Here is a 23,705-nt window from a genome sequence, read left to right on the forward strand (position 1 = left end):
TAGGCTTTGTTACTTTGGTCCCAGCTCTCTGCAGTTCATCCACTAGGTCCCCCCGTGTGGTTCTGGGATTTTTGCTCACCATTCTTGAGATCATTTTGACCCCACGGGGTGAGATCTTGCGTGGAGCCCCAGATCGAGGGAGATTATCAGTGGTCTTGTATGTCTTCCATTTCCTAATAATTGCTCCCACAGTTGATTTCTTCAAACCAAGCTGCTTACCTATTGCAGATTCAGTCTTCCTAGCCTGGTGCCGGTCTACAATTTTGTTTCTGGTGTCCTTTGACAGCTCTTTGGTCTTGGCCATAGTGGAGTTTGGAGTGTGACTGTTTGAGGTTGTGGACAGGTGTCTTTTATACTGATAACAAGTTCAAACAGGTGCCATTAATACAGGTAACGAGTGGAGGACAGAGGAGCCTCTTAAAGAAGAAGTTACAGGTCTGTGAAAGCCAGAAATCTTGCTTGTTTGTAGGTGACCAAATACTTATTTTCCACCATAATTTGTAAATAAATTCATTAAAAATCCTACAATGTGATTTTCTGGATTTCCTTATCTCATTTTGTCTGTCATAGTTGAAGTGTACCTAAATTACAGGCCTCTCTCATCTTTTTAAGTGGGAGAACTTGCACAATTGGTGGCTGACTAAATACTTTTTTGCCCCACGATAGATAGATAGATAGATAGATAGATAGATATAGATCTAGAGTGCACAACTACTTCCGAATGAGGAAGGGAAAACAACTTGGCATTGTTTTTCATGTGGGGGGAAATACTAGTTTCAAAAGCCTAACTTGTAGGGATACAGGACTACTATCCTTAATAAAAGGTGCAATATGCAGAAATCACTTCGCCATTTCCTGGTTGCTAAATTTTGAATAGTTCGCCTAATTTCAGTTTATGTGACAAAACAAGCAATGCATAGTGTGGAGAATCATTGCACCATCTAAACCGCTGTGAAATAGTATTTTCAGCTGTTTGAAGCTGGTATACAAAACTGAAAGTAAATTTAGATGCAAAAATTAAACAGAAAGGGAAGCGTAGAAATAGTGCACATAGAACAGATCTACGGCTTAGATGCTTTCAATGAGAATGACAGATCTATAACTCATATTTCTATGTGAATTTGGTCAGGTAGACCAAAAAGTTACAAATAGCAGCTTTAATTCAATACAGTATGTACATATAAAACATGAACTATGGACATTTACACATTGTGACAACCTCACAGAAAAGAGAAGGATGATTGTGTACCATAATAACGTGCAACTCATGTATTTGATCGGATGAAATAGTTTTCACTTCATTTATATTTTATAAACCCTGGGTTAGTTCAATTTGACTCTTGGGGTGTGAAAACAATTTGAGCTAACGATGGTTTTGCTGATGTTAAAATCCGACTTCAAAATAAGGAATTTGAAAGCTGAGTTAGCTAGTAACACTTGGACATATTTATTGAAGGAAAAAAACAATGATTGAAATTCATGATTTTGTCATCCAAATAAAAAAAGGAAACCTCACCTTATATCCACCCCTATAATATACTTCAGAGTAAGGTTATACTTAAAAGACCATGAAGAATCCTCCCAAAAATTACAAAAAGAAAACCAGTAAAAATGTGTCTCACTCAAAGTTGAATATAATATATTTTTACTACCAAAGTAGCCTAGACATTTCAGTCAATATGTTGCAGAATGTTAGCAATATTATTTTTACAGCATGGATAACAGGGTTGGGTCAATTCAGGAAATACACTAAAATTCAAACTCGAATTCCAATTCTCTTCAATGCTTTTCAATGAGGAAAATGTGGAATACTTTCTAAATTGACTGGAATTGCCCCCAGCCCTGATGTATAATATCAATAAAATACATCATAAATACATCTTATAAATTATATTCTTCAAGATAAAAAACTTTTTTTTTATACAGTAACAATCAAGATTTCACAGACTGAACAGAAACCGCAGGGCACTGCATGAAACCATAACGCTCAGCAACAATTATGGCATCATTAAACACCTCAATTCTGCCTCAACATACTGTAGTTCCATGTTCTCACCATACAGTAACACTTTTAGCAGTTTCTCTAGGAGCGGTGGTTCAAGTACCAAAACTCTGCACAATAAAGTGTGAGATGAGATCTTGGGAGTAAAAAAATTACATCAAGATCTCATCTTCCTATGCCAACTACTCTACCATCCTAATCCCCCATGTCTCCCTACCCCTTATAAGACAATGATATGATAAGTGCTCTCTGAAAAAAATGTGAGTTGTTGTAAGGCTTGTGAACAGAAGATCCCATGGAAATGTCGGACTAATATCTGAGCCCTTTTATTATGCCATAATCGTACGACTGCTCATAGTGACAGAGTTCCTCTATGAACAGTCTTCTAAAGTAAATATGTTAAGTGTTGTTGACTACTGGCACAGTTCTCCTTCTTGTAATCGAAATGATGCGCAGCGGAGTTTGAAAATGCGTTGAAGCAATAAAATGCAGGGCACAGCAAGCTCTTTCTGTTCTACCTCCATTAAACATAGTGCTATAAAAAAAAAAATAAAAAAAAAAACGCTCAATCTCCCCAGCGGGCAAAGCTGGTTGAAATGGCATCATTACAACCAGATTACAACCAGTAACCAGTTTTGCCCGCAGGATCCACTATCTCCGCTATGTCTCCTTTCAGACTCTTGCAGCAAAAACAAGGTCCAGAGTCCTATAGGTGAAAAACTAAAAACACTGGGGTAACCATCCCCCAAAAGATCACAACATCATAAACAGTTTATCAAATCCTCTTAAATAAATAAATAATTACTAGTTCCTATTGGGTAAGGGCGGAGACAGGGGCGAAGACCAGGGAATTAATGGTTGGTTGTGCAGTGCAGAGTTGCACACAAAATTGAGTTAGGTTAGCTAGGCCCCTGTCCCATCCCTATTGCCCCTTTCTCTCTCTCTCCTCCTCCTCCATTGGGGATAGATAGGCTACATAATTGGCGTGTTGGGGTAGTTCCCATAGCTGGGTGTAACAATACCAAAGCCGCCTGCTGCCCGCCCTCAGTCACACAATGCTGTCCTGCAGCAGGGGCTCAAAGTCCTCGTCGCTGGTCGGCACCTGCGTGTCCTCGTCGCTGCCCGGCAACGGGGTGTTGATGTGGACGCCAGCGAGCGTGGAGGTTTCCTTGGAATCGGCGCAGGTCACAACTGGAGGCTCAGTGTGTTCGGGGATAAACAAGGCTACCAGGAACGCCACGACAACCGTGCACGAGCCCAGGAGGAAGGGAGGGCCGGGGATCAATGATTTCTGTATGGAGAGAGACAGTATATTATAGATATGAAGAGTTTGATTCCAAAACACGATATAGCCATTTTCAGAAATGTTGGCAAATTGACATGAATTAAAAACACATCTTGTGAAAGACCTGGAGCTATAATTCTTTCATCTTACCATGACATGAGTTAGTGAAAACCCAGACATGATTTTGACCAGGTATACATCGACCAGTTAAATCAAGGTGAAAGCTATGATCCATTATTGATGTCAATTGTTAAATTCACTTTAAATCAGCAGAGATGAAGGGGAGGAGACGGGTTAAATAAGTATTTTTAAGCCTTGAGACAGTTGATGCATGGATTGTGTGTGTGTATCATCCAGATGGTGAATGGGCAAGACAAAAGATTTAAGTGCCTTTGAATGGGGATTGGTGGTAGGTGCCAGGCGCACCAGTTTATGTCAAGAACTGGACGCCGCTGGGTTTTTCACGCTCAACAGTCTCTCGTGTGTATCAAGAATGGTGAACAACCCAAAGGACATCCAGCCAACTTGACACAACTGTAGGAAGCATTGGAGTCGACATGGGCCAGCATCCCTGTGAAATGCTTTCCACAACTTGTAGAGTCCATGCCCTGACGAATTGAGGCTGTTCTGAGGGCAAAAGGGGGGGTTGCAACTCAATATTAGGAAGGTGTTCTTAATGTTTTGTACACTCAGTGTATACTGCAAGGTCATTTTATTTTAGAGTGACAAAATGCTATATATCCACCCCAAACAACAGAACTCCCGATTGGGTTTTAAACAGTTACATGTAATAAAGTAGGCCTATCTATACATAAATAAATATTAAATGATCCCAAACAGTAAGTCTGATTACATGTAAAATAGCCTTTTGAGTGACTAAAATATAACCCATAATCTTTATTGGGGCTAGAAATGTTCAAACGAGCAGGAAGTTTGAAAATCCAGGAGTCGATGGAGCAGTTGGAGGAGGGAGATCGGAGTGAGATGTTGTTCAGGTGTATTCTGCACCACACTCGCCCTGAAGAGCGTGTCATCAGTCAAACCTGGGCCGGCTCCACGCACCAGGCCTCCAGTACGCCTCCTCAGCCCGGTACGTCCTGTGCCGGCTCCCCGCACTCGCCTTGAAGAGCGTGTCATCAGTCCGGTGAAACCTGTGCCGGCTCCACGCACCAGGCCTCCAGTGCGCTTCCTCAGCCCGGTACGTCCTGTGCCGGCTCGCCACGCTCGCCCTGAAGAGCGTGTCATCAGTCCGGTGAAACCTTTTGCCGGGTGCACGCAACAGGCCTCCAGTGCGCCTCCCCAGCCCGTCCGTCCTGTGCCGGCTCCCCGCACTCGCCCTGAAGAGCGTGTCATCAGTCCGATGAAACCTGTGCCAGCTCCATGCACCAGGCCTCCAGTGTGCCTTCCCAGCCCGGTAAGTCCTGTGCCGGCTCCCCACACTCGCCCTGAAGAGTGTGTCACCAGCCCTGAGCCTCTGCGCCGGTGCCCAGTCCAGGCACAGCGTCCTATCACGCTCCATGGCCAGAGCCGTCCTCTGCGCCGGTGCCCAATCCTCCAGTCCCGCTCCATGGCCGGAGCCTTCCTCTGCGCTGGTGCACAATCCAGGCGCGGCTTCCAGTCCCACTCCATGGGCGGAGCCTTCCTCTGCGCCGGTGCCCAGTCCAGGCACGGCGTCCAGTCCCACTCCATGGCGGAGCCTTCCATAGGTCAGGGTATGACTAGGGGGTGTTCTAGTCTTTAATTTCTGTTGGTGTGAGTATGGCTCCCAATTGGAGGCATCTGATGATCGTTGCCTCTAATTGGGGATCATACTTAGTGTGGTCCTTCTCCCACCTGCGTTGTGGGATATTGTTTTGTTTAGTGCTGATGTGCGTTACGCACTGCACGTTTGTTTATTTATTCGTTCTTTGAAGTTTCACCTTAATAAATATGTGGAACTGTACGCACGCTGCGCCTTGGTCCGCTCATTTCTACAACGAACGTGACAATCACATAGCCGATTTATTGTATCCAGAGTATACAATGTGTTTTCTCTTTTTGGATATTTAAGCAATTTTTACTAGGTTTTCTGCTAGGATAAAACACAGGAAGCTTACAGATAACTCATCCAAAGGGCTTTGACTTCTCAAACACTGCAGAAAGCTTACACAATATGATGCCCCGTCACCTTACTAATTTAGAAACTTACTTAGATAGCAAGCTAAACTTAGGTGTCACGTTAAGGCAAAATTTGTTATTTTTAATACAGGAAAGAAATATTAAATGTGTAAGATTTCTCTTGCTGCGTTTTGTAAACGCGGATCTAAAATGCTTCTTATTGTAATTTCTGCCCAGCATCAGACATCGTGCTTCTACACCTGCATTGCTTGCTGTTTGGGCTTTTAGGCTGGGTTTCTGTACAGCCCTTTGTGACATCAGCTGATGTAAGAAGGGCTTTATAAATAAATTTGATTGATTGATGAACTGTCTGAAGGCACTGTATCTAGAGAGTTGGGACAACTTTTTGATTTAAAAAAAATACTGTTCTAATTCTAGGCATTCAGAAACATGGCATTTTTTAAAAATATATTCCCTGAGTAATGATAATCAGCTGCGAACATGGCTGCCATAGAATGTTGTCGTGTCCTGTAAATGCATCATAATGCAGAAAACACAATGTCCCAACTCTCTATACACATGGCTCTGGATATAGCTCGTTTTGGTATGAAACAAGTGTGTCGCATATCGCCTTTAGCAACAAACAAAAAAATGGTGGTATCCAATTGTTAGTCGTTACTGTCTTGTCTCATCGCTACAACTCCTGTACGGGCTCGGGAGAGACGAAGGTCGAGAGCCTTGCGTCCTCCGAAACACAACCCAACCAAGCCGCACTGCTTCTTAACACAGCGCGCATCCAACCCGGAAGCCAGCCGCACCAATGTGTCGGAGGAAACACCGTACGCCAAGCGACCTGGTCAGCGTGCACTGTGCCCAGTCCGCCACAGGAGTCGCTAGTGCGCGATGAGACAAGGACATCCCTACCGGCCAAACCCTCCCTAACCCGGACGACACTAGGCCAATAAAAAACACATTTTAAAGAACATCTAAAGAAAACGTTATAAAAGTATGAGAACAACCATAATTCAAACACATAGAAAGGGATCCCTAAGCATTCATTTCAGACAGCGACCCATGAGCATTCATTTCAGACAGCGACCCACGAGCATTCCTTTCAGACAGCGACCCACGAGCATTCGTTTCAGACAGCGACCCACGAGCGTTCATTTCAGACAGCGACCCACGAGCATTCATTTCAGACAGTGACCCACGAGCATTCGTTTCAGACAGCGACCCATGAGCATTCCTTTCAGACAGCGACACACGAGCATTCCTTTCAGACAGCGACCCATGAGCATTCCTTTCAGACAGCGACCCATGAGCATTCCTTTCAGACAGTGACCCACGAGCATTCGTTTCAGACAGCGACCCACGAGCATTCGTTTCAGACAGCGACCCACGAGCATTCCTTTCAGACGGCGACCCACGAGCAATTTCATTTCAAAATGTGTGTTTATCGTGTTTTGTGAATCAAACCCTTCAGATATAACTTGTTTTTCTGTAGGAACTTGACTTCACATTCATATAAAACACAAATAACATAATCCATCTCTGAATAAAGAAACAGAATGATTCAGTATTACAGCTAAGGAAATTAATTGCAAGTGCTTACTTAGAAATAAATATGTTTTAAAGCTAAAGAAGATAGATGTATACAGCTAGTCTGCCTGGCCCGAGAGGCAGAATGAGAATGTGATATTGGTTTTAGTAATCCAGTTACCTCAGCCGGTGGGTTTATAGGTATAGGGTCGATGGGGTATTCTCCCTGGATGGGGTCAACGGTGTTCAGCTCTACGTTGAACATGAAGAAGATAAGGCCATACAGCGCTGGGCCCAGACCGTTACACAGGCCCCGGATACCAGTGATCATTCCTTGCACCAGACCTGAGGAGAGAAAGGTTAGTCGTTTATTTGTCAATAACGATGTGTAAACACATGTATCTACATAGACCATCTGCGGTTCCTGGGCAGAACACACAAAATCACAGAAAACACAGCATATACATAACCATCCATGAGGGTCTGGTTCTGATAAAAAGTCTATTATAAAAAATTCAAAAATTCAAACGATAACAGGATTTGTCTGCTATGAAATCAAACAGTCAACTTTAAAAACATCCATGCATTCATATGCTGTGATGTGTCTTAATGGAACATGGAACAATGGAACAATGGAAAAATGTCTCCAAAAATGAAATAACATTTATTCACTTTCAAAAAAGGGCAACGGCGGACGAAAGGTAGTACCGTAGAGAACGGGATGAATGGATAGATTACATACAGTAAAAGGCAATAAGGGGAATGTTTTACCCTGCTTATCTGGGTCTGCGCTGTGAGACACCAGGGCGCTCACTGCAGGAAAGGTGATACTAGACATGGCTGCTACTGCACCCGCAGCCCACATCATCCTAAAAACCACAGCGAGAGAGAAAGAGACACAGAGGAGACAGTGGTTAGCTACAGACACATACAGTGCGAGACATCACTTAGCTAAATGGACCCACTCTAAGGAGTCGCACCCTCCGGACCAGCCCTACTGAGCATGCTCAATGATCTTTGACAAAATCGATTCCCGATCCTCCTTCTCTTTTCTTTTCATTTTAGATAGATTCTAAAGACGAGGGAGAAAGATATACCAGTAGCTACATAAACATACAGATTTTGACATGTAACACATTTTAGAACAGCTTTGTCAATCATACTCCACTAACTACAGTGAAGAGAGAGTTAAAGGTGACCCACCATGGCTCTGACCCAAAACCGTACCAGGCCAGCTGTAGAATCTGGAAGCCCAGCCCCAGTAGAACTGTGTTCTTGTTCCCGATCGTTCTCATCAAGACTGTCAGGATAAGTGTCTGCAACGACAAATAATCAATGAATCAAACAAATGTATTTATAATGCCCATTTTGTATCAGAAGTTGTCATTCGTGCTTTACAGATTGCCAATTAATTTCTTCAGAAATATTGTATGCATAGGAATGACACGAGTTGCTACATTACATTGGAATGCTTTTGTTTTAAGTAGGATACACCGGGCAGCCTCAGGCTATGTCGACATGATTTACATCTAAACGTGGAGCTAGATTAAATACATTCCAAAGGACAGTCACACAGTTGAACTGAGACACATGCTGTTAACCTAAGAACGGATTGTTCGTTAACACATTGCAGTTCCCCACAGACACAGTTAAATGGACTAGCAGAAGGTCACCATTGAGTCAGATACGTACCTGGGCTATGATGGAGAGGATTCCAACCACCCCGATGAACACCGCAATCGTTGCCGATGAGAAGTTAATGACCTGAGTCGGGGTAGAGAGAAAAAAAGAAAGAAAGCGAGAGAAAGAGAGAAAGAGAGAGAGAGAAAAAGAGAGAAAGAGAGAGAGAAAGAAAGGACAGAGAGAAAAAAGAAAGAACGAACGAAAGAACGAACGAACGACAGCATTAGCCTCTCTTTCTCTCTTTGCTCCAAGGGTCCAATGCAAAGTAACATAACTATGCTAAATGACTAGCACTTGAATGTGCTCAATGGAGATAGAGCTGTACACGTGGATCTAAAAATAACAGCGAAATAACACTCTCTCTATAATTATAGTCACCATACTAAAACGAACTGAACCAGAGTTACTGAACCAGAGGTACTTTGAACACTGTGCGCTGAAATAACTTTGCTGTTCTTCATCTCTTGTTGTTGCACTTGTAGTTTATGTAGATGATGTTATCATTTGCAATATGGCATGTCTTTCTTAATTTCCCCTAAGGGGATAAATAAAGTTGTACTGAATTGAATCTCATGTTTACTGCCAGATGGTGCAGGTAAATGTAAAGGAGTTGTCCTGCCTAAGACACAGGACAAGCTGGATATTTACCTGTCTAAGGTAGAGAAAAAAGCTGGAGTATTGGCCAGCTTCGGGTAGGTAGGATAGGAACACGGTTATACAGATGAGAAGAACCGTGGGATCCTTCCCCACTTTCCTCATCGACTGCAAACAAGAGATAGACCAAAGACTTTTAAACAACAGAAAGACACCAAAGTCTTTAAAAAAAAGGGCACACCCTAATGAAACCATTAGCTGATGTAGCCTTCTCAGCATAGCATGGCATGCCATGGCATAGCACTCACCTGGAAGGGGTCGGCCTGCTCCCAGGTGATGGGTGCACCCCAGGTGTTGAGCCTCATCTTCTCCGGGAGGGACTCTGGCACGGCCAGCAGGATGAAACAGATGTCTGCCAGAGCAACCAGTGTAGCCACCAACACCACCAGGTTGTCACCGTAACACGCGGACAGGTACGCCCCGATGGCTGGACTCGTCACCAGGCTGGCAGCAAACGTAGCCGATACCTAGGGACACAGTAGGAGAATTTAGTTTCAAACACACAGTTGTTTCGAGGTCAGTTTATATTTCATCATGATAGTCCACTCAGTGACAATTGTCACTGTTTTCCATCAAGTCCTGTCGTATGATTTGTGTTGTGTAATTTTAGAATTGTATGGGAGTCAATAGCTGCCAACAACCCAATTGTCAGGGATGCAGTCATTTTTTTTTACAAGTGGTTGAGCTACAAAGGAAACTGAATTTATGTTCATTCAATGCCAGGGCTCAAAATACAAAGAGAAAAGGGAGGGAGAATTCAATGGGATATGGTATACTACGAGCATTTGGCTGCACCTGCTACCATCTACTGATCTGTGTGCACAGCCAATAAACTTTGATTTGATTTACTGCATGCTGTGACCTCAAGGGACCCATCATGACACAGCAGTATGAGATATGAAAACCACCGTGTGAAGGATAGGCTTGCAGAAACGTGACACTACCTACATCTATTCTCAGCACAAAAGGGCACTTTGCATGACCCTTATAGAATTACAGAACTTGATCTTTACTCACATAGATAGAAAAGTTCAATTATCCACTACCCCTCTTCCCCAATCGACATGGGAATCAAATGAGACAGATACTGGGCATCATAACAAAACATAAAAATCACTTTTTACCAATCCGTATGCGGTGCTTCTCTCATGCTCCTCCGTGACATCAGCGACATAAGCGAAGATGACAGAGAAGGTGACAGAGAAAGCCCCTGACATGGAAATCGCTGCAAAGTACCACCTGAGGGAGGGAACATTGTCAGTTTAGACTCTTTTCAAACTGCCAGTCAGTCACATTCAAGCAAGTGCATTTCACACCATGTACTTGACAAACAACATCAACAAATACTCATTCAGACTCTAAAGATAGAGATTCCGTGACAGTCTTAAAGTGTTTACCAATTACAAATGCTGACTAAAATTGGTAAAAAAAAAAAAAACTGGTGTGTGCATGAGGGATAATATAGTATTTTAATCTGAAAAAGCACTGTTACATTTGGACAAAGACTACACTCTTAGACAAAATTTGCGAGGGATAGGGTTCTACCATCTGAAGATCCCTTTTTGGAAGACAATGGTTCTTTGTAAGGCAAAGCGTTCTACCTAGAACCTTTAATTTCCTAACAACTGTTTTTTGGGAAAAGGGTTATTTGATGATTCTTGGTAAGGCAAGAAAGATTCTTTGGAAGGCAAGAAAGATTCTTTGGAAGGCAAGAATGATTCTTTGGAAGGCAAGAATGATTCTTTGAAAGGCAAGAAGGGTTCTACATACAGAGCATTCTGAAAGTATCCAGACCCCTTGACTTTTTCCACATGTTGTTGCGTTATAGCCTTATTCTAAAATGTATTAAATTTCGGGGGTATTCAATCTACACACAATACCCCATTATGATGAAACGAAAACAGGTTTAGACATTTTTGCAAATATATATATTTTTTGTAATTAAAACGGAAATACATATTTACATAAGTGTTCAGAGCAATACTCAATACTTTGTTGAAGCACATATAGCACCTATAGCAGCGACTACATCCTCGAATCTTCTTGGGTGTGACATTACAAGCTTGGGAGTTACTCCCATTCTTCTCTCCAGATCCTCTCAAGCTATGTCAGGCTGGATTGGGAGTGTTGCTTCACAGCTATTTTCAGGTCTCTCCAGAGATGTTTGATCGGGTTCAAGTCCAGGGTCTGGCTGGGCCACTCAAGGACATTCAGAGACTTGTCCCGAAGCCACTCCTGCGTTGTCTTGGCTGTGTGCTTAGAGTCGTTGTCCTGTTGAAAGGTGAAGCTTGGCCCCAGTCTGAGGTCCTGAGCGCTCTGGGGCAGGTCTTCATCAAGGATCTCTCTGTACTTTGCTCCATTCATCTTTCCCTTGAGCCTGACGAATCTCCCAGTCCCTGCTGCTGAAAAACATCCGTTCTCAACTGGCAGCTTCATTAAATAGTACCCGCAAAACACCAGTCTTAACGTCAACAGTAAAGAGGCGACTCCGGGATGCTGGCCTTCTAGGCAGAGTTGCAAAGAAAAAGCCATATTTCAGACTAGCCCAAAAAAATAAAAGATTGGAAAAAAGTGTACGGACAGACTAATCTAAGTTTGAGGTGTTCAGATCACAAAGAAGAACATTCGTGAGACGCAGAAAAAATGAAGCTGCTGGAGTGCTTGACGCCATCTGTCAACCATGGTGGGGGCAATGTGATGTCTGGGGGTGCTTTGGTGGTGGTAAAGTGGGAGATTTGTACATGGTAAAAGGGATCTTGAAGAAGGAAGATCACTCCATTTTGCAACGCCATGCCATACCCTGTGGACGTAGCTTAATTGGAGCCAATGTCCTCCCACAACAGGACAATGACCCAAAGCACAGCTCCAAACTATGCAAGAACTAAAATGACTGGCAATGCACAAACAATACTGTACAAAACAATATAATTATTGAGATAAACCAGCATGAGAGAAATATTGAACTTTATTAATGTTTCAATGGAACCAACCAAAATCATACAATTATTTAATACAAAATAAATGACATTTTTTCATAATTATTGGCACTCCTCATTTAATACTTAGTGCCACCACCTCTGGCAAGGATAACAGCATGGAGTCTTTCCTGTAATGTTTGACAAGGTTAAGGAACACATTTGGAGGGATTTTGGACCATTCCTCTATGCAGATCCTTTCAAGATCTTTCACATTCTTGGGTTTGCGCTTATCAACTGCCCTCTTCCACTCAGCCCACAGGTTTTCGATTGGATTGAGGTCCGGCAACTGAGATGGCCATGGCAAAACATTGATTTTGTTGTCACAGAACCATTACTGTGTGGATCTTGAAGTATGTTCTGGGTCATTGTCTTGTTGAAAAGTCCACCTGCGGCCAAGTCCCAGCCTTCTGGCAGAAGCAACCAGATTGTCAGCCAAAATTGCCTGATATTTGGTGGAATTATTTATGCCGTCAATCTTAACCAGTGCCCCTGGACCTCTGGAATTAAAACAGCCCCAAAACATCACTGACCCCCCTCCCTGTTTCACCGTGGGTATGAGGTGCCTCTCCTTGTATGCATCTCTGTTTCGATGCCAAACATGCCGAAGCTGTATCTTACCAAAACGTTCAATTTAGGTCTCATCTTACCAGAACACCTTCTTCCAGTCAAAATTTAAATGACTTTTGGCAAACTCCAAGGGCTTGGGGTTAGAAAGGACTTTCTTCTGGCAACCCTTCCAAAGTGCCTGTGGTTTTTGAAACCTAGTGACCCCAAGGCCTGCAATTCTTTCACAGTGATTCTTGGGGATTTTGGGCAGGCAAGCCCCCCTCCCCAATGTTTATATATATATATATATATATATATATATATATATATATATATAAAAACATTGGGGAGGGGGGCTTGCCTGTTTTGCATGTTATTTTAATACGTGTCACATATCAGTTTGCAAACAATGTAGAAAATGATATATATATCATTGAGTTAAGAAAGCCGCATACAAACATTGACTGTTTCTTGTTTTCTTGAGTAAGGCAGCTCCAAAATGCAGGTGTTTCAGCCTCGCTCAGTGTTTTCTGTGGTGGTAAGGCACACCAGCAGAAAATAGGAGCATTGCACTGTGAATGGCTCAGCATTTCACCGTGATTGGCTCAGTGTTCTGTCACTCATGGGGACACATGTCACCTGCCTTTAGTAAGGGTAGACATCAAGAATGTGAGCCCTTTGGATCCTGCCATAGACTTAGATTAGAAGTGCCCTTCCAAAAATGCTCAAGGTCATTTGCCACATATAAAATGACGTCAAATCACGTTATATCTACAGTAGCTTTGATTGGATCATCAACATAAATCAAGTAGACAATCTACTGACAAATCCTTTTTAATCATTGTCATATAAAGAGAAATAATGAAGAGAAATTATAGATAAAACGTAACGGTGCTCATTAGCCATTGGACATAAAAATGACACAACAAGTTGGAAATCGCAAATTCAACAATGAGTCGTTTAGAAGGAAGCACTGGCTAACTGCAAGTGTTGCAGTTAGCCAGTGATTCCTTCTAAACGACTCATTGTTGAATTGTTAGTAGTTGTTAGTAGTTTAGCAGTGTGCCGCTATCAATTTTTCAGACTCACGTGATCAATGACAACCGAAGCTGTGTTTAGTCAAACAACCACCTGAATGGTTTGATATTGGTTTCGGTAGAAAACATAAAGACTGGCCTCCCGGGTGGCGCAGTGGTTAAGGGCGCTGTACTGCAGCGCCAGCTGTGCCATCAGAGTCCTGGGTTCGCGCCCAGGCTCTGTCGTAACCGGCCGCGACCGGGAGGTCCGTGGGGCGACGCACAATTGGCCTAGCGTCGCCCGGGTTAGGGAGGGCTTGGTCGGTAGGGGTGTCCTTGTCTCATCGCGCACCAGCGACTCCTGTGGCGGGCTGGGCGCAGTGTACGCTAGCCAAGGTGGCCAGGTGCACGGTGTTTCCTCCGGCGCATTGGTGCGGCTGGCTTCCGGGTTGGATGTGCGCTGTGTTAAAGAAGCAGCGGCTTGGTTGGTTGTGTATCGGAGGACGCATGACTTTCAACCTTCGTCTCTCCCGAGCCCGTACGGGAGTTGTAGCGATGAGACAAGATAGTAGCTACTACACAATTGGATACTACGAAATTGGGGAGAAAAAGGGGTAAAATTCAAAAAAAATAAATAAATAAATAAAATAAAAAATAAAAAATACATAAAGACTACCCTGCGTACCCTGTTTGGGATGTCATATATAATCATTTGGCTGCTCTAAATTCTTTTGACCAGCAGGTGCCACTAGTGACTTTGTTGAGTATAAACCTATTTTCGACACAACGATAGCCTCAATGCTTAGTTTCCCCATCACTAAAGATTGAGGGTGATCAAAAGTTTAAATTGAGAGATATCCTCACTCTGGCTGGATTCCAACAGGAATTACACTTCACATTCCAAAGTGAGCATAACTTGCCTTGCAGGCCTGATGTGACCTGTAAACAAGGAGCTTCCTACCACCAGTGTTAGGGTATAACTAGGCCCTCAAAGATAAGGCTTTAGATATATGTAATTTACTGTCATAAAGGCTTTTAAACTTTAATGGCTAATACGGCTGGTGCAAACACTCATTGAGGGTTCTAGGAAGAACCCTTCAAAGATTAAAGGGTTCTTAGTAGAACTGTTAATATCAAACCAAATCCAATTTTATTGGTCACATGCGCCGAATACAGGTGTAGACCTTACCCTGAAATGCTTACTTACATGCCCTTAACCAAACAATGCAGTTCAAGAAATAGAGTCAAGAAAGTATTAACTAAATAAACTAAAGTAAAAAATGTAATAAAAAGTAACACAAAATAATAACTTGGCTATATAGAGGAGGTACCGGTACCGAGTCAATGTTAGTTGAGGTAATTTGTACATGTAGGTAGGGGTAAAGGGACTATTCATAGATAATAAACAGCAATGTAAATAGTCCGGGTGGCCATTTGATTAATTGTTCAGCAGCCTTATGGCTTGGGGATGGAAGCTGTAATAGAGGGTTCTAGGAAGAACACTTCAAAGAGGGTACATAGAGGGTACTAGGTAGCACCAAAAAGGGTTTCCCTTTGAGGACAACCCGAAGAACCCTATGTGGTTTTGCGTTGACTTTTTTTCTAACTGTATATTTCATGTTTAAATGTGCTTATTGTTTAATTCTAATCAAATAAACAATGAATACTAAACCAAATCACAACAGTGGGTTTTTTTCTTGGCCAGCAGAAACGGGCGGTCTTACCAGGGACTGAGTCTCATAAGCGGGATGGGGGCGCAGGTGAAGAACACAGTGACCAATAGGAAGGACCGTCTGCCCCACACGTCTGACAAGGCACCAATCAGAGGGGCGCTCATGAAGGACAGAAGACCCTGTTGAGGAGGAGGGTGAAGAGGGTAGGAGCCTCTGTTAAAATTGCCATGGTTACCAGGAACCCATAATGAGAAGGCTCATTCATCTTTAAAGGAAATGAGAGCGAGCTTGATTACAATCATGTTGCAGCACAAAAATGGCTCGTTTTATGACCTATAATAAACCTACAATAAACATGCACTTGATATGAAATAATAAGATACTGAAAAAAGATCAGCTAGAGTACACAGAATAAAGAATGTGCTGCTTTTGTTCAACTCTATGGGGGGGGGGGGGTTTCCTCTGTAGCATAGAGGTGATCAATAAATGGCATAGTTGGTTCATTTTTGGGGGGGATATACTGTTCGTAGTCTTTGCTAAATAGTTATTTCTAAGCCTGATGTCTTACCTTCACCCCTTGAATGAGACCATTCATCAGAAACGTGTGCTGTGGAAAAGTTTCATGTAAAACCTGCAAAGAACAGAGAAACCACAAACATCTTAAACAGGGATGTTCGATGGAAAGGCTGCCAAGAAACCATAACAGTTACAGACACACACACACACACACACACACACACACACACACACACACAAGCATTTTAACAAGACAAGAAACCTACCCTAAAAAACAACACAGGTGCGTTTTACTAGACCATTCAAAAGGGAAGGTTGACAGAGAGGGAAGATAGACAGAGAGAGAAGGTGAGAATAGAAAGATGAAGAGGAAAATAAGTGCAAGAGAAGGATGACTGTACAGTGTCAGAAAGAACAAGATAGAGAGCGATAGAGACCTATAGACAATTAGTATTTCTGTAATTCCTCATTACCTCCTTTCTCGCCTCCTTCTCAACCGTATTGGAGGGAAAGGCCAAGGGCCCTCGGTCCCAATGAGTTTTGAGAAGATTTATCTCAGTTAACCCAGAACACTCTGGGTCCATATGTGTTAAGAGAATAGATAGAATGAGGACCGGAACGGAATAGGAGTAAAAAGCTCCACCCTGTCTCTTTGCAAGTTAAGGGAAAGTCTATGGGCCAAATGTCCCCTCCACTTCCAAAATTTGAAAAGATGCTCACACCTGCGAAGTCATGATTTGTCCAAAGCACCAGAACAAATGCTGCTAATTATCTCACGCATCTCCTTGTATCATGACAGACCTCCGGTACCATTTACAGTTGAAGTCAGAAGTTTACATACACTTAGGTTGTAGTCTTTAAAACTCATTTTTCAACCACTCCACAAATGTATTGTTAACAAACTATAGTTTTGGCAAGTCGGGTTAGAAAATCTACTTTGTGCATGACACAAGTAATTCTTCCAACTATTTTTTACAGACAGATTATTTCACTTATAATTCACTGTATCACAATTCCAGTGGGTCAGAAGTGTACATACACTAAGTTGACTGTGCCTTTAAACAGCTTGGAAAATTCCAGAAAAAGATGTCATGGCTTTAGAAGCTTCTGATAGGCTAATTGAAATAATTTTAGTTAATTGGAGGTGTACCTGTGGATGTATTTCAAGGCCTACCTTCAAACTCAGTGCCTCTTTGATTGACATCATGGGAAAGTCAAAAGAAATCAGCCAAGACCTTAGAATAAAAATTGTAGACCTCCACAAGTCTGGTTCATCCTTGGGAGCAATTTCCAAACAGATGAACGGTATCACGTTCATCTGTACAAACAATAGTACGCAAGTATAAACACCATGGGACCATGCAGCCGTCATACCGCTCAGAAAGGAGACGCATTCTGTCTCCTAGAGATTAACGTATTTTGGTGCGAAATGTGTAAATCAATCCCAGAACAACAGCAAAGGACCTTGTGAAGATGCTGGAGGAAACAGGTACAAAGGTATCTACAGTATATTCACAGTAAAATGAGTCCTATATCGACATAACCCGAAAGGCCGCTCAGCAAGGAAGAAGCCACTGCTCCAAAACCGCCATCAAAAGGACAGACTACGGTTTGCAACTGCACATGGGGACAAAGATAGTACTTTTTGGGGAAATGTCCTCTGGTCTGATGAAACAAAAATAGAACTGTTTGGCCATAATAACCATTGTTATGTTTGGAGGAAAAAGGGGGTGGCTTGCAAGCTGAAGATCCCCATCCCAACCGTGAAGCACGGGGGTGGCAGCATCATGTTGTGGCGGTGCTTTGCTGCAGGAGGGACACGTGTACTTCACAAAATAGATGGCTTCATGAGGAAGAAAAATTATGTGGATATATTGAAGCAACATCTCAAGACATCAGTCAGTAAGTTAAAGCTTAAAGCTTGCTTGCAAATGGGTCTTCCAAATAGGCAATGACCCCATGCATACTTCCAAAGTTGTGGCAAAATGGCTTAAGGACAACAAAGTCAAGGTATTGGAGTGGCCATCGCAAAGCCCTGACCTCAAGCCTATGGAGCGAGCAAGGAGGCCTGCAAACCTGACTCAGTTTCACCAGCTCTGTCAGGAGGAATGACCCATAATTCACCCAACACATTGTGGGAAGCTTGTAGAAGGCCACCCGAAACATTTGAACCAAGTTAAACAGTTTAAAGGCAATGCTACCAAATACTAATTGATTGTGTGCAAACTTCTGACCCACTGGGAATGTGATGAAAGAAATAAAAGCTGAAATAAATCATGCTCTCTCCTTTTATTCTGACATTCCACATTCTTAAAATAAAGTGGTGATCCTAAAAGACCTCAAACAGGGAATATTTACAAGGATTAAATGTCAGGAATTGTGAAAAACTAAGTTTAAATGTATTTGGCTAAGGTGTATGTAAACAAGATATTATGAAAAGATCGATGCGAGGAATCAAGGCCATTTTGTTTTAGAAAGAGCCCTACACTCTTAAAAATAAACGTGCAATAGGAGAACCATTTGAGGGTGTCTGAATGAACCATACATGGGATGGTTCTTTGAATAAACATACAAAAATGCAAAACTAGACATGTTTCGGCCTTCCAGGACCAGAATTCAATAGACTTGCTGTAGGGTTTCAAGGCCTATTTGCATATTTCCCACGGTGCCTTTCAGGTGAATTTTTGAGTTAGCACCCATGAATGTGTTTGCTATTGACAGAGACATGCTTGTTGCACTCATCCAATTTCATTACTCAGCCTTTTAACCAAGAGAGATCCTTAAAAAAATTAAACATATTTCATAAGGATTTATTTTTCAGGGCATAGTTTTACCCTAATACAGTGGCCTGAAACTCTTGGTTTACAGGCCACATTAGGCTTGAAAGTTACATTATGCTGGCTTGCAAAGTGATGTGTAATTCCCATTGGAATCCAGCCACAGTGGGGCTAACCAACATGTAGGATCTTTGTATCCTTCTGCAGCCTGCATCCAGAACTATTTCCAGGGTTGGGAAGACTAAAATATGAGACTACCTTAAACATCTAAACTGGAACAACCATTTCAGTAACATATGCAATAAGTCCAAGTAACCGATTGGAATAGTTTAGAACAATTTATGTTATTTATATTTGAGTAGCTTGATATGAATTAATCAATCAATGTACATGCAAATACATAGATATTGAAACAAATATATATTTTTAACCATTAATCAACCGTATACAGTGCCTTGCGAAAGTATTCGGCCCCCTTGAACTTTGCGACCTTTTGCCACATTTCAGGGTTCAAACATAAAGATATAAAACTGTATTTTTTTGTGAAGAATCAACAACAAGTGGGACACAACCATGAAGTGGAACGACATTTATTGGATATTTCTAACTTTTTTAACAAATCAAAAACTGAAAAATTGGGCGTGCAAAATTATTCAGCCCCTTTACTTTCAGTGCAGCAAACTCTCTCCAGAAGTTCAGTGAGGATCTCTGAATGATCCAATGTTGACTTAAATGACTAATGATGATAAATACAATCCACCTGTGTGTAATCAAGTCTCCGTAAAAATGCACCTGCACTGTGATAGTCTCAGAGGTCTGTTAAAAGCGCAGAGAGCATCATGAAGAACAAGGAACACACCAGGCAGGTCCGAGATACTGTTGTGAAGAAGTTTAAAGCCGGATTTGGATACAAAAAGATTTCCCAAGCTTTAAACATCCCAAGGAGCACTGTGCAAGCGATAATATTGAAATGGAAGGAATATCAGACCACTGCAAATCTACCAAGACCTGGCCGTCCCTCTAAACTTTCAGCTCATACAAGGAGAAGACTGATCAGAGATGCAGCCAAGAGGCCCATGATCACTCTGGATGAACTACAGAGATCTACAGCTGAGGTGGGAGATTCTGTCCATAGGACAACAATCAGTCGTGTATTGCACAAATCTGGCCTTTATGGAAGAGTGGCAAGAAGAAAGCCATTTCTTAAAGATATCCATAAAAAGTGTAGTTTAAAGTTTGCCACAAGCCACCTGGGAGACACACCAAACATGTGGAAGAAGGTGCTCTGGTCAGATGAAACCAAAATTGAACTTTTTGGCAACAATGCAAAACGTTATGTTTGGCGTAAAAGCAACACACCATCCCCACTGTCAAACATGGTGGTGGCAGCATCATGGTTTGGGCCTGCTTTTCTTCAGCAGGGACAGGGAAGATGGTTAAAATTGATGGGAAGATGGATGGAGCCAAATACAGGACCATTCTGGAAGAAAACCTGATGGAGTCTGCAAAAGACCTGAGACTGGGACGGAGATTTGTCTTCCAACAAGACAATGATCCAAAACATAAAGCAAAATCTACAATGGAATGGTTCAAAAATAAACATATCCAGGTGTTAGAATGGCCAAGTCAAAGTCCAGACCTGAATCCAATCGAGAATCTGTGGAAAGAACTGAAAACTGCTGTTCACAAATGCTCTCCATTCAACCTCACTGAGCTCGAGCTGTTTTGCAAGGAGGAATGGGAAAAAATGTCAGTCTCTCGATGTGCAAAACTGATAGAGACATACCCCAAGCGAATTACAGCTGTAATCGCAGCAAAAGGTGGCGCTACAAAGTATTAACTTAAGGGGGCTGAATCATTTTGCACGCCCAATTTTTCAGTTTTTGATTTGTTAAAGTTTGAAATATCCAATAAATGTCGTTCCACTTCATGATTGTGTCCCACTTGTTGTTGATTCTTCACAAAAAAATACAGTTTTATATCTTTATGTTTGAAGCCTGAAATATGGCAAAAGGTCGCAAAGTTCAAGGGGGCCGAATACTTTCGCAAGGCACTGTAGATCATGCTGGGAAATATGATAATGATGAGCATGGTTTTGGTTCAACTCTGGTTAGTAACACCAGTACTGAGGATATTTTAACCCACTGAGTGTTAATTTAAATCTTTACAGCCTTCATTGAATTCTTGAATCAACACAAAATATTTCAACAACCTTTCCAAATTCTGAAGAACCGTAGATGCCACATCAAGCACCCCACACTTAACTCAAAGGATATTTATCGCACAAGTGTTCATAAAGGAATCTTAAGAGCTGAGGAAGAAACATTTAAGAACCTTAATTTTTTTTCAGTGCAGATCACATGTCAAACTCATTCCAAGGAGGGCTGAGTGTCAACGGGTTTTCACTCCTCCCTTGAACTCCCCTCACCTGGTTGTCTAGATCTTAAGTGAAAGGACAAACAAAAAAGCTGCAGAAAGTAGGCCCTCCATGGAATGAGTTTGACACCCCTGGTGTAAATAGACCTGGAGAGACCTAGCTAGCCCAATTCTGATATTTTGCCAAATTACAGTCAAAAGAGCTTATCTGATTCATCAAAATACCAATTACTGGAAAAAGATCTGAATTAGGCTGATGTGTAAATGGAAAAAGATCATAATTAGGCAGAGGCAGTCTAACTCTGACGTTTTATTACACAAATTTGTATTTTGACCAATCGCATCAGATCTTTTCACATCAGCTCTTTTTCAAAGCTGATCTGGTTGGTCAAAATACCAATTTGAAAGATAGGCAGATAGGCAGGCAAGCCAGATAGAGATGGAACTCACTGTCAGCATTGGAGTGGTAAGGAGACCCCAGGCAAAGAACTCCAGGAAGATGACCACCACAGCATGGGAAACACTGGGTCTGCCAATACCCTGGCCCGGCTGCAACACAGTAAAGAAAGTCAGCCATTTTAGAACATATTGTATTCCATGTTAAAACATACACTATGGAAATGAGCAGCTCTTACAGTGTTAGAAAAATGTAAACAGCTTTTCAAAAAGGTAACTTGAGATGATCAACATCCACCATTTCACCATAATCACAAAGCATATAAAAAAAAACATTATCAGGACCCTGTAAATCGGTTTGCTGCATTTGAGTGCCTAGACTTATTTTGACAAATGCAGTCTATTCTTTTGGGAAGCAGACATACAATATGCACTATTAGGAAAACAATTTACTAAGGCAACCATTAATTGAGCTCCACTCTATACTGTAGATCGTTCTTCTGAATGGGATGGTCAAGAGGAGTCCAAACAAAAATTATCAATAAAAAAAGCCCACTGCTTCTCTGTCAATATGAATCAGTCACTTTGCTATTTGAAGACATCCACGTGGCCATTGTCTCCCAGGACACCCCTGAGCAAGGACAGACAGCAGTGGTATTTGAGGAAGGCAGTGGCATAGAAAAGATAGATAGATTAGCACAGGCCCCTAGCTACTTCACAGCACAGCGTGAGGCAGCCTGCAGCTTGGGAACTTGGGACATGGCCGTTATATAACTGTGGAGACGAGATGGGCCCCCCAACTCCCTAGTCCTCATAACTTGAGTGCACCAAGTTTGCTGTGTGTATGTAATATGTATGCGTGAGTGAGGACTGGAGGAGATTGAGATGTGGTTGTGTTCTCAGCTCGCTGTCACGCAAAGAGCAAATCACGTCATCGTCACCTAGTCTAATCTGAGAAATTAGACATACAGTGGGGCAAAAAAGTATTTAGTCAGTCACCAATTGTGCAAGTTCTCCCACTTAAAAAGATGAGAGAGGCCTGTAATTTTCATCATAGTTACACTTCAACTATGACAGACAAAATGAGAAACAAAATCCAGAAAATCACATTGTAGGATTTTTTATGAATTTATTTGCAAATTATGGTGGAAAATAAGTATTTGGTCACCTACAAACAAGCAAGATTTCTGGCTCTTACAGACCTGTAACTTCTTCTTTAAGAGGCTCCTCTGTCCTCCACTCGTTACCTGTATTAATGGCACCTATTTGAACTTGTTATCAGTATAAAAGACACCTGTCCACAACACTCCAAACTCCACTATGGCCAAGACCAGAAACAAAATTGTAGACCTGCACCAGGCTGGGAAGACTGAATCTGCAATAGGTAAGCAGCTTGGTTTGAAGAAATCAACTGTGGGAGCAATTATTAGGAAATGGAAGACATACACGATCACTGATAATCTCCCTCAATCTGGAGCTCCACGCAAGATCTCACCCCGTGGGGTCAAAATGATCACAAGAACGGTGAGCAAAAATCCCAGAACCACACGGGGGGACCTAGTGAATGACCTGCAGAGAGCTGGGACCAAAGTAACAAAGCCTACCATCAGTAACACACTACGCCGCCAGGGACTCAAATCCTGCAATGCCAGACGTGTCCCCCTGCTTAAGCCAGTACATGCCCAGGCCCGTCTGAAGTTTGCTAGAGGGAATTTGGATGATCCAGAACAAGATTGGGAGAATGTCATATGGTCAGATGAAACCAAAATATAACTTTTTGGTAAAAACTCAACTCGTCATGTTTGGAGGACAAAGAATGCTGAGTTGCATCCAAAGAACACCATACCTACTGTGAAGCATGGGGGTGGAAACATCATGCTTTGGGGCTGTTTTTCTTCAAAGGGACCAGGACGACTGATCCGTGTAAAGGAAAGAATGAATGGGGCCATGTATCGTGAGATTTTGAGCGAAAACCTCCTTCCATCAGCAAGGGCATTGAAGATGAAACGTGGCTGGGTCTTTCAGCATGACAATGATCTCAAACACACCGCCCGGGCAACGAAGGAGTGGCTTCGGAAGAAGCATTTCAAGGCCTAGCCAGTCTCCAGATCTCAACCCCATAGAAAATCTTTGGAGGGAGTTGAAAGTCCGTGTTGCCCAGCAACAG

At 42.3% G+C, this 23,705-nt stretch overlaps 1 protein-coding gene across 2 annotated transcripts in view; it reads right to left on the bottom strand.

The window, feature by feature from the left end:
* Positions 1-1,423: 1,423 nt before the first annotated feature.
* LOC110523908 (hippocampus abundant transcript 1 protein) overlaps positions 1,424-23,705 on the bottom strand; it is a 38,872-nt gene continuing 16,590 nt past the window's right edge. For both annotated transcript variants that reach the window (XM_036977629.1, XM_021603046.2), the window contains exons 2-12: positions 21,593-21,691; positions 16,042-16,104; positions 15,525-15,652; positions 10,385-10,499; positions 9,509-9,727; positions 9,255-9,368; positions 8,616-8,687; positions 8,127-8,239; positions 7,695-7,792; positions 7,105-7,268; positions 1,424-3,293 (exon numbers count right to left, since the gene is read on the bottom strand). In XM_036977629.1, coding sequence (XP_036833524.1) covers positions 3,051-3,293; positions 7,105-7,268; positions 7,695-7,792; positions 8,127-8,239; positions 8,616-8,687; positions 9,255-9,368; positions 9,509-9,727; positions 10,385-10,499; positions 15,525-15,652; positions 16,042-16,104; positions 21,593-21,691 — 1,428 coding nt within the window. In that variant the 3' untranslated portion in view covers positions 1,424-3,050. The remainder of the gene's footprint in view (positions 3,294-7,104; positions 7,269-7,694; positions 7,793-8,126; positions 8,240-8,615; positions 8,688-9,254; positions 9,369-9,508; positions 9,728-10,384; positions 10,500-15,524; positions 15,653-16,041; positions 16,105-21,592; positions 21,692-23,705) is intronic.

The sequence above is a fragment of the Oncorhynchus mykiss genome, chromosome 5 (genome assembly GCF_013265735.2).
Source record: "Oncorhynchus mykiss isolate Arlee chromosome 5, USDA_OmykA_1.1, whole genome shotgun sequence".
NCBI classification, from domain to species: domain Eukaryota; kingdom Metazoa; phylum Chordata; class Actinopteri; order Salmoniformes; family Salmonidae; genus Oncorhynchus; species Oncorhynchus mykiss.